Below are 14,548 nucleotides of genomic sequence, written 5' to 3'. Positions count from 1 at the left end.
TCTGCCTCAATGCCAGTAATTCTTCTAATTGGGTCCCTTGCTCCCTCTTTCTTCCACTCACTCTGGCCATTCTCTGTGGACTCTCCCCTTCTCATTCATCTTAAGCCATAAACCTTTCAGTCCTCTTCGACTCCTCTCTTGCTTTCCTCCCTCACATTCAGGACATTGCCAAGAAGTCCAACTTTCAACTCTTCCTTTTCAAAGGAATTCTACCTTTTCTCACTTTACCCCAGAAGCTCAATGTTAACAGAGGTCTGGTTATCTCTAGGCTAGACTACTGCATTAGCCTTCTCTTGAATACACCTTCTTCCTCTGTACGACCCCTCCAGCTAATCCAGAATAGGACAGCGAGAATTATCCCTGGCCTCAAGCCCAGGGACCGCATCTCTCCTGCCCTGAAATCTCTCCACTGGCTCCCAGTTGCTGTAAGGATCAAGTTCAAATCCCTCTGCATTATCCACAAAGCTGTCTGGGACCAAATACCACGCCATCTACAACTTGCTCTTACTACATACTCTCCCTCTAGACCTCTATATTCCTCTAGAACCAACTCTGTGTCAAGCGTTTCGCTAAACAGCGGGCCAGAGGCCAATCTCTTTCCTCAGCTGGCTCCCTCATATGAAACAGCCTCCCCCTTCCTCTGCGTCTTGAGCCGGACCGGCTCAAATTCTGGAAGCTCCTCAGGATTTACCTTTTCACCCCTGAGCCCCTTCTTCCCTCCCCTGCTAATCTCACGGCTGCTGCGATTGGTGACCAGAGCCCTTATTTGTCCTTTGGGGACCTGGCTTCCCACGCCCAATCGCCTTCAGCCTCCGCCTACACACAGCACTTGCCTTGGCACTTACCAGCCTTTGCCACTGTAGGCCTGCACTTACCCATTTATTTATTTTTACTTTGTACAGATGATAGTTCCCTAGCATTTCCAACGCAGGGCACTTACACCTGCTGCTCAATCACAAGCACTGGCACACCAGCACTTACACCCCTATCCCTCTTTCCTTCTCCCTGCACTTGCACACTTTGAATGCTCACAAGAGGTTCCTCTTGATCTTTCAGTGTTTTCATTGTTTTCTATCCCATGTTCCCTCCCTGTTGCCCTGTGGGCGCTTTGAAACACAATGTATTTGTTGTATAAGAGCCTAATAAACGCCCAGTAAATAAATAAAATAAATCGGGAGGCTGGGGGAGACTGGTCAGGAAGTGGTCTAATCCCTGTATGATTCAGAAGGGACCAGGCCCCAGTCAAAGCTGCAGAGGGACATTAGCATGGGAGAGGGAAGGAAGAGGAGAAAAAGAAAGTATTGAGAAGTTTCGGGAATTTAAGAAGATCCAGCTCACGTCTGAGTGGGGCAGGGTGTCCCTTCTGCTAACACTATGCCAACTGTCGCAGCGGCAAGTGTGTTTTTTTTTAGAATATTCTGTGTGACCAGACGTCCCTCCTGCACAACCGCAAGCAGTTGTGACTTAGCTAGTTCTGGAAAATTCTGAAGTTTGTCTTGTACCAGACCTCACTGTATATCACTAAAGCTGGCAAGCAGAGTTGTGTTTTTGGCAATGCGGGTACTATAAGCCTCAGAAGAAGTGATTTTTTTTTGGCCAAGGTCAATTGTTTTTTACACTCCTTATCGAGAGGAGCCTGAGCCAAAGACAAGGGAATGCCTGTGCACGTTCTTGTTGTGGTGACTACCAGGTAGTCCGGAATCAAGTGTCTTAGAATATAGAGGGATTCAGAGGGTGTGGGACGAAACATCTCACTGCACGGGTTCGCTGCCGAGTAAGGGAAGGAGAAAGTAAAGGGGCAAGAGATGAGAAGGGGAATTATCTGGCTGACTGGAACCTTCTCTTTGAGGATACCCTGCAAAAAGTCTGAGTCGGGCACCACTTTCTGAGTAACAATTTTGAAATGGTCTGCTGCCTTCATAAGAATGTTATTGAAGAGCAGCTCGTCATCAATCGGTGAAGCCTCCCTGGGATGGGTGACAGGAGTGGTGTGCAAACAAATATCGTCAGACTCTGCCTCATGAGCAGGGGTAGTGGGACAAGCCCCCTGGTCATTTGTATCAAGCCATGCATCTGGGTCATGAGAGACAGGATCCTGGAACAAATCATCTTGGTCTGGGACATAGAACATATCATCATCTTGATCATACTGATCCTCCTGAAAAACATCATTGGAGGTATCAGGAAACTTGAGTCCAGGAGAGGTAGGGCAGACCACAGGGGACGGAAGCCTAGGAGAGTTGCAGAGGGCAGGGTCATCCTTGAAGGAATGAGTTCTCTTATGAAAAATCTTATTAAACCTCGCTTAAAAACCAATGAACTCGGAGACTTTGTCCATACACTCCACAAACCTTTCCCTAGTCCAGGAGCTGGCAGTTGGAGTTTCTGGAAGTGGGAAAGATAATTTTTCCTGATTAGGGTCTCTAGGCTATTGTAAGGACTGTGGCAATGTAGAGACGGCCTGGATATAGCCAGGAGGTAAAGGAAGGAGCGACTGGGGGGCCAGAACTGCACGAATCCTGGTGTGGAGGCCTTAGTTAGCTTTTCCCTTAATTTAGGGTGTGTTTTACTTGAGGAAACACGTTCCAACGTGTCTTTGGAAATGCCGGAAACAGGCACTAAAACTTTAGGGAGGCACCCTGTGGAGTGAAAGACTTGGTACCATGCGTCACACATGGTGGCAGAGGCGCAGAGGGTCGAGAACCGGAAGGTTCTCCAGGCCCCGCCGAAGTTTTCGACTGGCCTGCTGGTGCCGTAGGTACTGTTGAGGGAAGCCAAGTGGTTGTGTGTTTAGCCTCAGTGGTGAATGTGTGCCCCTGTCGCCAGTGGGTGGTCTCCCCATAGCAGAGTGTTTGGCATGCCCAGTAGGGCTGGGGACAGGCAGGTGGGAGTTGGCCGACTCTGCATCAGTGTCTTCGGCCTCCATACTGGAGCCGTGGCTGCTGGAGAGGTCCTCGTCCGATGTGACAGCACTGGTTGGGTAATGGGATTTGGCCTGCATGGTTTAAGCCGCCCACCTTTTATGCACCTTTAATTAAGCATCTTAGGCTTAAAGAGTCGACAGGCCTTACAGCGCTGCTAGTCATGGTCACGAAGTAAGCAGTTAATGCGCTCACAATGAGTGTCCCTCCAAGGAAACTTCTAATTACAAGAAGGACAACATTTAAAAAGGGGTCTCTCCATTAAGAGCAAAAAGAGCAGCCAGACAAGGGAAAGAAGAGGGGAAAGAAAGAAAAGTCATTCTCTAAAGAGTAATGTCGAGAATAACGATCCCCACTCTCCCTACAGTAAAGGCTGAAGCCTGCTGGTGAAGGCCGCCGCTGCCAGCCGTCAATAATTCAACCGGAGATTGTTAGGACGGGAAACAGGAATACCCGCCGATTAAATCATCGGAAGGATGCTAAAATGCAATTAATATAGCAATAAATCTCATTAGCACGAGCTCTGCATTAAAGCTGCCGAACAGTATGGCGGAAAGAGACAATCTGGGGGACCTTTAAGCGTGAGGGATCCTGGGTACACTACATGCCACAGTAGGGATAGTGTTAGACACGCCCAAGTCGATGTCCCTTTATGATCTTCGAAAAAAAAAGATGCAATTGTCCGCGATTACAACTAGTTGTCAGACTATATGCACAGCATGTTATTTTAAGCAGATTCACAAGCATCAGAAATATAGTTTACCAGTACTGATAGTCTGAAGGACTAGTCAGTTTCCCCATAACAAGTGAGCAAAAGGCCAGTAGAGTGAAGCCGACGGCTTCGCTAACAAGGTGTAAAAACATAAGCAAAGGTTTAGGGGTCCATAGAATATGGAGGAAATGTTGCCCCAAGAGAAAAAAAACTTTCCTAACAATAATGAACTGCCACTAGTTCTTATAAAATGTCATTTTTGTCCTAAGTGTGTCAACATATACTGCAGGGTTACATTACAATGCTTCAAAAACCACATATTGCATGTGAAATAACCGTTAATAAAATATCTGTTACATTTTCTCAAGCAGAGGCAAACCGCTACATAGCAGTATTCAAAACAATGGCTTACAAATTATGAAAAACAACGTAAGCAACTTACCCGTGAAGAGCTCGATTGATTGTTTTCTCCAGTGGATCACTGGTGTATTTGCTGTCGCCATGGAATTGGTAGTCGTCTTCCCATTTAAAGGTCACTTTAACTTTCCCATATCTCCTGAACACTGTTCGAGGACAAATTGAGCCTTTATATTGGCCAATAAATCCTCTTTTGCGCTTCTCGGCCAAGAACTCAGATTCCTTTGGTGAACATGCAGTGTCCTGCTGAGGTCTAAATGGCAACACCCGCCCAACAGGAGCACCTTCCTGCCATCCTTTGCCTCTGTTTTTTGTACTGGATGGTGGAACACCTTTTAGAAGTTGACTCCTTCGCACGTGTTCTGCAGTTGAGGAAGCATATGAGTGTTCAAGAGTTACCTTTTTTGGAGAGGAAGTATCTGCACGCACCTTCGATAAAAATCCTTGCCCTTTTGCAGGCCCCTGCCTAGCATGAATTTCCTCCACTGCCGCTAGGCTTTCCGATTCAAGGGTAGCGGACTTGCAGAGGCTGCTGAGAATAGGACTGCTACCTTTAGAATTCTTGGTTACCCTTGAATATTCATGATCAGAAACCGAGCGTCCCAGCTTCTCTCCCAGGAGGGCCTGATGTTCCTCTATTGACAAGTCATCACCGAAGGCAGCAGAATTATAAGCTGAGCCAGAACTAAGAGCCAAGTCTGCCAGCAAGTTAAGTGCGTGCGACTCATACACATTTAATCTCTGAGCTAAAACACTTACATCTCCTGCACTCTCATAGAGCTCCTCTGGCAACCTTTTTCTCAAAGCTTCTCTTTCCGTTGTTGATTTTACTACCGCTTCAATCGTTTTGCTGAAAGAGTTAACATTCTCGAAGACGGCCTTGGCAAGAAGTGTTTTTCTGTTGAGTGGTTTGCTTCCAGCAGCAGGAAGGTTGTCGTCAGCTTTGCGCACTACTGTGGAAGAACATATGACTTTTACCATCTTAGAAAATGTACTGATTTAATATATGCAAAACAATAGTTTTTTTTTTATCTTGCAAGGTACCCGCTCCCTTTCTAAATCTGTAGTTTTTCATAATGATCGTTTTATTGGTTTTGTAGACAGTATGCATTTTAAACTAATTGTTCACATAAGAAGCTTGTAGTGCTTTATATTTTTTGCTCCCAGACTGCTCTATAACCCCTACCCTCTCATTCACACTACAGATCACAGTGGTTTGGGAATTGGGGCAATGATGTAAATCACAAAGCCCATGTCAGTCCTCACTGCCATATCCATTATGGTCTCCCCTAATATCGAGAATGTGTCACACCAATGTTCCCTTGCCCTGTCCTGGTTCCAGAATACAGTAGGTCCCTACATAGCGAGTTCCTTTCTCCAGAAACACTGTAGAATCTCAATTTATCAGCAGAAGTAATAGAATTTCATGCAACAACCAAGAGCTAGATTAAGTGTCTCCCTGGAGGTGTACCTCCAGTTTGTGTATGTATCTGAGGCTGATCATTGTTCAAGGTTTTGTGTATAAACAATTACCCTGTGCACTGTGTATCCTTCTTTCATAAGGCTTTAAGAAGTGAATAAGGTACCTTAAGCCCCTCCAAACCACATCAGGTGTGTTAGTTAATATTACGTTATTTTTTAATTTGTCAAGAATTTGGAGGGATTTACAGAATCTACAATAGTGTGGGCTGCGAAGTGGCCAACCTAGTAAATAAGAAAGGGTTTTCCACACTTGTTTTTATCCAAGCTCTCTCTGGGAAGCGTAGGGTGAGCAGTAAGGTTTAGACTTAGGAGATCAAGGGACGGTATGAAGGTTGAATTAACACAGAGGTAGTCAAATAATAGAGGTCCGCAAAGATGTATACAAATATACTATTTATTAGGCAAAACCTATGCAGGTAGAACTCAAGGAAACTATATACTACACACAAAAGGTATTTAATGTGATGACTTCTCCATGCTCATCTACGAGGGTAGTAGGCGATAAGGGACCAGTTTGGCTCTGTCGCTGCCCAATGTGCCTGAGGGTGGACGAGGGGGGATCCCGCAGGCCTTTCCCCACCACCTCCACAAGAGAGATGGTAGTTCCCAGACTATGCCAAACCTTCCATTTCAAAAAGAATCCAACTAACTACAAGTACCAGCATGCACTACTGTTCAACACTATTGTTGATACTGGCATAGGTGAAAATGACCACTTTCCAAACTATGCAATCTCTAAAATTCCACAGCCCAGTCAGAAAGGCTGGTATCCTGCTTGCCAACCCTCTTCCAACTACTGATACGGACAAACCATCTAATATGGAAGTCCGCAAACCAGCAAAGTAGGACTCGGCATTGGCCAAAAGAGAAATACAAATAATTCATACCTGATATGGAAAACACAAAGATGCAATCAAGTGATACCATGAACCCAGCAAGCAGGTACACGCAAAGTAACATGTAACGCTGCAGAGCTGCTCAGAATCCTCAAAAGATTTCCAAAATTGTGCTGCATACCGCCGACGCCAAACTAAACTTGAAGACCGACAGAGCAGCTTTAGAGGCAGTAAGGTAATTAGCCTCTGCCAAAGTAAGACTAATAATAACATCACAAGACTAATTAAGAGTTCTATAAAGGCCAACCAGTCACAGAGGAGAAAACACAATGTGAGCGGTATATCAGGCACCAGTTCGGAAAGAGCTACAGCTTAATCGGTATAAGAATATTGGATCAGCTCACTTGTTGTATTGGACCTGGAGGAAGTAGACATTTCTCTTAATATAAGATGCTTCCTGGAGACAAACCATGCCCAAGGTTGGTCCTGAGAAGCAAGGCACTTGGAAGGAGGTAGTACAAATCTGCAAGCTTTGGAAACGTAGGATCCAGGAGAAGATCACCTGTCTCCTTCAGTTCCGATGATACTAAGGGGGACAGAATAGGAGAGAACCCAGATACAAAGTGAGACAAAAAAAGATGAAGCAAAGATGTGAAAGTAGCAGCAATGGAACCTGCATTACTGCTTGAGAAGGTTACACCTCGGTCTGTAGACTAACCTCTCTTTTCAAATGGAACCTGGCAGAGGGCACAGAGCCAGGTCTAAAACCCCAAACAGAACACTAAGTAGGAAGTGGGGGGCACCAGTCCATGCCCCCCATCAGCCACCCCATGCTCCAAGAAGAAGAGACTTGCCCATGGCAGAAGGGCAACCCAAAAAATGTTGTCGGTCAAAGACCCAGAAAAGGGGATAGGGTTAGAAACACCCATCTTAACCTGCAGGTGGCTGAAATACAGGTGGGACCTACCACATCGAAAGAAGACAGCAAATAGGGGAACTAGAAGCACAAGGTCAAAGCAAAGATCAAACGCCAAGGTCTAGGAAGAGCCGGTGTCCGGTCAAAGGATCGAATCAAAAGGATCGAATGACCTTTTGTTCGAATCCAAAATGACCGAAAAAAGGCCGATATTTTAATTTATTTATTTAAGTTTAGTGTACATAAAAAGTTATTTATAAAACGAAAACGGGGGGTTAGGGGGCAATCCCTCCCCCATAAAAAAAAATGCAACCCTTTTTTCAGTCATTTTGGTGTCGAAAAAAAGGCATTCGAGCCTTTTGTTTTCGAACCTTTGACCTACAACTGGAAGAGCCAGGAAAAGAAGCTGAAATATTTAAGGGCTTGGCTTTTACACAAAGGAAGGATCCCTTGCTTGCTGAGCCTTTCCTTCAGGTGTTACCCGAAGTGGAGCGTAGCGAAAAGGGGGGCGTTAGGTAAGACTTTCATATTTGGGATAAATCTTCCTGACCTGTGTCAACCCCAGAACATGTTGCTTGGACTTGGTGATTATTTTCCCTTGTCCCTAAGTGAAGGGGGATCTTTTTCCTCTCTCACCTAGTCTTTTACTCTTTTTATAGGTGACCTTTTTATGTCTCTGAATAATGTATGGTTAGAGTTACATTATCCTATAACTTTTGGGCTTAGGCTGGGTTGCCCCTTTGGGCTTTGCTGTTAATTTCTCTTTAATGTACTTGGGTGAACTACTGTTCCTAAGGAGTAAAGGGGGATTTTCATCTCACTTTACATTTTATATAGTGAACCAGCAGACCGCACCTTATGTGGAGTGCTGGGGGGGATACAATCTCCTTTCTTACTTACCTGGTAACATTTCTGTTACAATTGTAAGTTTACTTGAACGGCAAGTGGCAGTGGTTTTACCTTAGTGACTTTTTAGTCTTATTACTCGGAGGCTGTTAAATCAGTCTGAGTAATGCACAGAAGGTCCACCATTTTGCTAAAATGGTGAGCTCCTTATTTTTACATTTGTTTGCTTTAGTTGTGAGAAACCTGAGGCGTTTCTCCCAGACTATTACCATGGACCATTTGTTCAGGTGGCCAGGGGAGAGCCATCGCTCTTGGATACCAACCCTGGGTGCGGACGAGCGAAGGAGGATCCCCTGGGTAGGGGGTCCTTGGAGACTATGGGAGACATGCCCTCGGCGGTACATGGTATTGCTCCCGTTCTGATGCACCCCTACCCGACATATCCTCAGATGTCATGGGATATTGTCATCAGAGTCCCATCATACCCCAGTACCTTTCTGTAAGAAAAAGGAGAAAACAACCAGGGAAATTAAGGCCCAACATAAAATCTGTTCACCTATCGCAACACACTTACTCCCTTTCATCCGGACAATAATCTACATGGTTTTTCCATGATCTCCAGGAAAACCTACAACTCCCACAATCCCTACCTGTATTGTAGAAGTCCAACTACTGGGACGAAGAAGAGGCAGATGGGAGTTGTGAGGATTACCCATAGGAATTAATGGGCAATGGATTCCTATGGGCAGTCTCCATGTTGTCCCGATAATTAGGTCAGGCAGGGAGGGACAACTACTCACGCCTGACTACAAGCAACTCTTTCAAAGAGTATAAAAGGTCAGCCACCCAGGCAAACACTGAGCGAGCAGGGGAAGTTGAAGGAACCTTGAAGACCAGTAGGAGATGTCAGCAGCTGGGAGAACCTTGGGAAGACAGAAGGGGGGTAAAGACTGCCAAGACACGGAGGCCTGAGAGTACAAAGGGGGCTACAGTGTGGCAGGGGCGTCGTGCCCCAGGGAAGCAAAACGCCAGCTACACTTCTCCTGGTAGTGTTTAAATTAGTGCTTGCTCCCTGGGTGAGTTCCAGAAACCGAGATAGTTGAGGGGCAGGTGCTGGGATCCTGACCTCAAGTGAATCCCCATTGAGGACCCGCTAACACCTCATCACGGAGGGTAAAAGATGGAGAACCCGTGACTCGAGGGAAGCTAAGGCAGGATAACCTGTTGTGTCAAGAACTTTGTGTAAATCCCAAAAGTCTGTTTTACTCATTTATAATGCGCACCAGACCAGGCGGTAAGAGGGCGCAGCAGTACAGGATAGGCGAAGCTTAGGTTACATAGTTACATATTTGCACATAATACTAAAATATATACAGCCAATGGGAGTAAAGCAGTAAGTTATATACAAGATATAATAAAGGTAGTATAAAGCAGATACATAGTACGGGCAATAGTGCACAGAGCAAATTGGTAGTATGCAGGCTGTATCTAAAGTCAAAATATGCAGAGTTACATGAGCTCGGGGAGGTAGATAATGCTATGCATGGATATATATAGTGTATGACTAGTGGCAGTATTGCCGGTCATAGTGCACAGATTTGGGCTATTCAGGTCATATCTGTGTAGCAACTACCCACTAATAGGTAGGAGAGGGGGAGTAGAGATACATGGTGTGTGGTGTGGAAACACAGGTGGAGGGGAGAGAAGAAGGCACTGGCTAGTTGGTCGATTGCTTCAAGTGACCGATGTAGTTGGATCTGAATTTAAGGTAGGATTTCTCAGCACGTATAATGTGGGGCAGTGAGTTCCATATTTGGGCCGCCCGGACAGGGAAGATGATACCTCCGGCCTTGGTTAATTTGAATCTTGGAATGATGAGTGTTAGCATTGGAGATTCTTGAGGGTCTAGAGGATCTTCTTTCTATAAATCTATTTTGAGATAGGGAGGAGCCGCGTTGTTCAGGGCTTTGGGCGTGAGGGAGGCAACTTTCAGTAGGATTTTGTCATGTGTCGACAGCCAGTTATTACGCATTATCTTAGAAATATGTGATCGTTTAGGAATACCAGGAGCTGTTCTCAGGTGTTATTTTGTAAAATTTGTATTCTATGTGGGATGTATTTATTGGCCCCGATATATAAGGCATTGCAGTAGTCGAGTCTAGATAGAATGTAACTGGTGTAACTGTAGACTGTAACTGGTGAAGTGGGAGCAAAACCTTGAATGTGCACCCTGGAACTTGCAGTCCAAAAGAGCAAAGCTGTGGGAACACAAGAGTGGTCCGGCGCTGCATGTGTTTCCAATCAAAGGTCTCTGTAAGGTATCCAGTTGAGAAATGGCAGAAGTGAAGGTTAAAGAGTTGTAAAGAATTGTAAATCTACGTGGTCCTGCGACGGGTCAAGCTAAATCCTGCGCACAGTCGGAGGTCTGCAATTCTGGTGTCGAAGGGGATCGGAGCCTGGAAAAGGGGGATCCATGGTCCAAGCCCGGATGAGGGAGACCAAATTGTGAATTGTGAAAAATGTAGAAAAGGGATCTGAGCCCGGACAAGGGTGATCCATGGTCCAAGCTCGGATGAGGGAGACCAAGTTGTGAATTGTGTACATTGTGGAAAAGGGGTCTGAGCCCGGAAGAGGGGGGCGCACGGTCCGAGACCAATCGTGAACTTATGAACGTGAGAATCTTGACAAAGGAAAGGAACTTTTGTATTTTGTATGCTACATCAGACCGTCTGCAGTAAGAGACTTTGAATGGCAAAGAGACTTTGGCACAGAAGGTCCTGATACAGAGATATTGAACTGTACGAGTAATAAAATGAACTACCAGCAGTCACTAAGAAAGAAGGCGATACTGTGTGTTTGGCAAGCAAAGTGAACATTGTTTCAAGGCAGAGGAAGCCTGTGTTCTGACAAGAGACATTTCTTTTGAGAATCCTTTTTGTTTCGGTATGTCGCAATTCAATCCTTTGTAACTTTTTTGTTACACGAGATCTCTCGGCCAAATTTGGCTCCTTTTCTTCCCACATGTAGGCTGTCATAATACCACCAATGAATCCTAGTTTGCTGTATGGGGGTGAGAGAAAAAAAAAGTTCTAATGCACTTCTTGGACAAAGTATTTCACAAAGTCAGATAGTTCAAGAAATTCCCTAAAGGAACACAAACTGTTAAGCCAGTGCAAGGGGGGTTGAAATAAACTCAAAAAAAGGTAAGCCAATGCACTTCTCAAGCGAGAAAGCACGATTTATGGCAATAAGGTAAGTACCCCTAGCCCCTAAAGTACTGCTGGTTTGAGGAAAGTGGTCAAGCTGGATTCAGTCATGCAACAGCCAAGCAGACCCTTGTTCCTGAGCCTCAGTCGTGGGGACAAAAGGGAGGACGTCTGGCGGGTTCCTTTGGCAGTCCTCTGGAAAGAACATCGGCAGCAACGGTTCTCTTCTATTCATCGGCTCGTCACAGTTTCAGCGCCTCGCAAACAACAATGATGCAGAACAAATATCCCTGGTTGGACTTTTCTTGCTCCCCTGGTCCGAGTCTCTGGTGAGGGTACTCTGGATTGGGATTTCATGCTTCTAGAGCATCCTTAGGAGGCTTCTGGAGCTTTTCGGCTGATTCGTTCTGCGGCAGACGTTGCACTCGGGTATAGACACTCGAGCACTGGCATTGGGCTTCTTAAGCACTGGAGAGGCACAGCAAGTTCGGGATTGTGCCAAAGTGGAGTTTGTCTCGGGGCTAGTTGGTCCCACCAGCCAAGGGGAGAAGTCGTTCAATCTGGAGCTTCCCTGTCGATTTGAAAAAGGAGGTCCACACAGCCGCAGGGCTTCACCGGGCATTTCGAGGTCCAGGAGGTTGCAGAGGGCTTCTCTTCACAATTTCTTCTTCAGAAGTTTTTTCCAGTGGTCGACTCTGCCTGCAGTCCCAAGAAACTGGCCTTTTAAGCTTGTTCTCATTCATTCACAGCGCTAAGCTGTCAATCACCCAACAGGGAGGTTGTCCTTTCCGGACAGCCAGCCAGCCAATCTGGACTGGTCTTGTTCAGGCACATCTAGAGACAAAGGACCGGGGAGTTTCGGGACCCTCCCTCACTTCTGTCCTTCCAGACAGACTGGAGCCAGGGGCAGGCTTCAGGGCTGAAGCCCGCTAAAGACAAAATGCACAAAGGGCACAAACCTGCCTCAACGCTCAGAGTAAAACCCAGGAAAGACCTCACAAACAGAACATGGCAAAAGAAGATGGGGGCCATTTGATCAAATGGTCACCCATGGGTGCTGTACTGCAGCTGAGGGTTCAGCCTGCAGTAAAATTGCACACTGGTAGTAAAAATTAAACCACTGCCACAAGCCATTTAAAGTAGTGAGGATAACAAACAATGTTACATGAGAAAGTAGCACAAGGGGCTACTAGGTAACACCCCAGCACTCCACATAAGATGGTGTGTGCTGGACCTACAAAGTAAAAAGGTAAATAAGATACATTTTACCTTTCTATTCTTGGGAACAGTAGTTCACCCAATAAAAGGTATTTAAACCTTGAGAAAAATCTGAAAGATTTCACATAGACACTGCACTGAAGGTGCTGTGTCTCACTATACAAAAATCGGATGCCTAAGGAGTTTGTCAGACTCCAAAAACAGTGAAAACAAAATCCTAGTCAGGGAGAAACACAGGAGGGAGTGAGAAAAAGGTCCCACTCACTCAGGAGTTCAAATTAAAAAGTCCTAAGTCCAGCAAAAGAGCAGGGGTCTCTAAGGTGGGAGGAAATTAGCACAGAAATTACAATTCCACCTAACAGTCCACAAGACCACAATCTTAAAAAATTCCTCTCCTCAAACCCTTTGGGATAGCAGTGGTTTTGCCTTTTCCCTTTGCACCCAGGTAGGTGCACCCACACATGTGAGTTACTGTGATGCTGGAAATACATCAGAGGGACAGGGCCTCCGTATCCTTGTCCTTTACTGCTTTTTATTGTGTGTTCCGTTGTGTTTTCCGCGCAGGAGTTCATGTGGGACTCCTGGCGGTGCAGCTCTCTCTCTTTTGGTTTGGTGAACGGACCCGTGGGATACCCTTATGGCACCCATGAGTGGGGGGGGGGTACAGCCCTGTGCCCCTAGTGTATGTTTTTGGGCACCTGTGGGGGGCCCTCAGAGCAGGGTATGGGCTGGTGGCAGCTCCATGCTTAATTTGACAGGTGCGCGGAGTATCCTCCATTTTGGGATACCCCGGCCCTGCTATTGGGATCAGTTGATTCCCGATGGAAAACAAAATGGCCCCTGTGGCCTCTTGCTTTCTATTACTTATTACCTTGTTTTCCCAAAGTCCTGGGAAGCCCCGACTCTGTCCCTTCCCCATGACTGGCTGTTGGGTGGAAGTGCCATATATGGTGGTGTTGTGAAGGCCTGGCCAGACTAGCTGGAGCCTTCCCAGTGACTGCATGTTGTGGGTACCTCCTGTGGGTGAGACCTGGGTGAATGGAGTGTGTGACCAATATGCACTTCTTGTTGTGGTTGTCTGGTTTCTGGTATGAGAGACAAAGACTGAGACAGCCCTGCCCGAAACTGGCCTGAATGCAGTGTGTAGTGTTGAATGGCAGGGAACTTGTCCCAATCCACATTCCTTGTTGTGAGTGTCTGTGCGGGAGGAGGCGGATGGCCTGAATGCACTGCGTGCCTGATTGGCTGACTGACTGCCTGCATGAATGCCCTTCTGGATGATTGGCTGCTGAGTGTGACCTAGCAGTGTGGATGGGAGACAGAATAGTATATATAGGGGCCTCTCACCACTGGAAATTGTTCAGAAGCTGAAGTCCACTACGACGAGTAACTGGGGTAACTGAAGCTTGACCTTGAAGCCCTGCTGGAAGAGAAGAATTGCTGTTGCTCTCCTTCACAATCTGAAAGCTGCTGTGTCTGCAAGGACTGACCCAGAGAGGACCTGGTATGGCGTCCTCTTCCCGAGCTACGAAGGACTATCGTGCACAGCTGCTCTTTGCCAACGCTACCTGGTAGACAGGCCTACGACAGGCTGCTGACCGGAGACGGGGACTGCCGCGGAATCCCGAAGAGAAGCACCCGGACTGTTGTCTGCCACTGTCGACGACCGCCGTCGCCAACCGGAGCCGCCACGCTCCCGTTTGCCTAAGAACTTCCTTTGATCATCGGACGCTCGTCTGCATCGTGGCCCCTTTATCCCGCTGGGGAAGGCCCGACCGTCGACGCACCGAGGAGCATCCGCCGGTGGGTCTCCCGCCATCTAAATGACCACAGAGACGCCGACGACTCGATGCCCTTGCTGGGCCACAGTTCTTCATCCTCTCTTTGCGGTCCAGAACTATCGTCACTGAGGTGCCCCGCACCACTCTTCCTTGCAGGACGCCAATGCTCTGCCGTCGACGAGCACCGCTAGGAACGAAGCTGCCACTTCACCG

At 46.7% G+C, this 14,548-nt stretch overlaps 1 protein-coding gene across 7 annotated transcripts in view; it reads right to left on the bottom strand.

Annotated features, from left to right (window-relative positions):
• Positions 1 to 14,548, bottom strand: part of TASOR2 (transcription activation suppressor family member 2) — a 1,665,218-nt gene that overhangs the window by 1,056,475 nt on the left and 594,195 nt on the right. For 6 of the 7 annotated variants that reach the window (XM_069629643.1, XM_069629647.1, XM_069629648.1 and 3 more), the window contains exon 16: positions 4,076 to 5,003. In XM_069629643.1, coding sequence (XP_069485744.1) covers positions 4,076 to 5,003 — 928 coding nt within the window. The remainder of the gene's footprint in view (positions 1 to 4,075; positions 5,004 to 14,548) is intronic. The other variant, XM_069629644.1, reaches the window with a different exon arrangement.

The sequence above is a fragment of the Ambystoma mexicanum genome, chromosome 12, assembly GCF_040938575.1.
Source record: "Ambystoma mexicanum isolate Mex_15411 chromosome 12, UKY_AmexF1_1, whole genome shotgun sequence".
In the NCBI taxonomy this organism is placed as follows: Eukaryota; Metazoa; Chordata; class Amphibia; order Caudata; family Ambystomatidae; genus Ambystoma; species Ambystoma mexicanum.
This window is presented reverse-complemented; position numbering and strand designations above follow the sequence as displayed.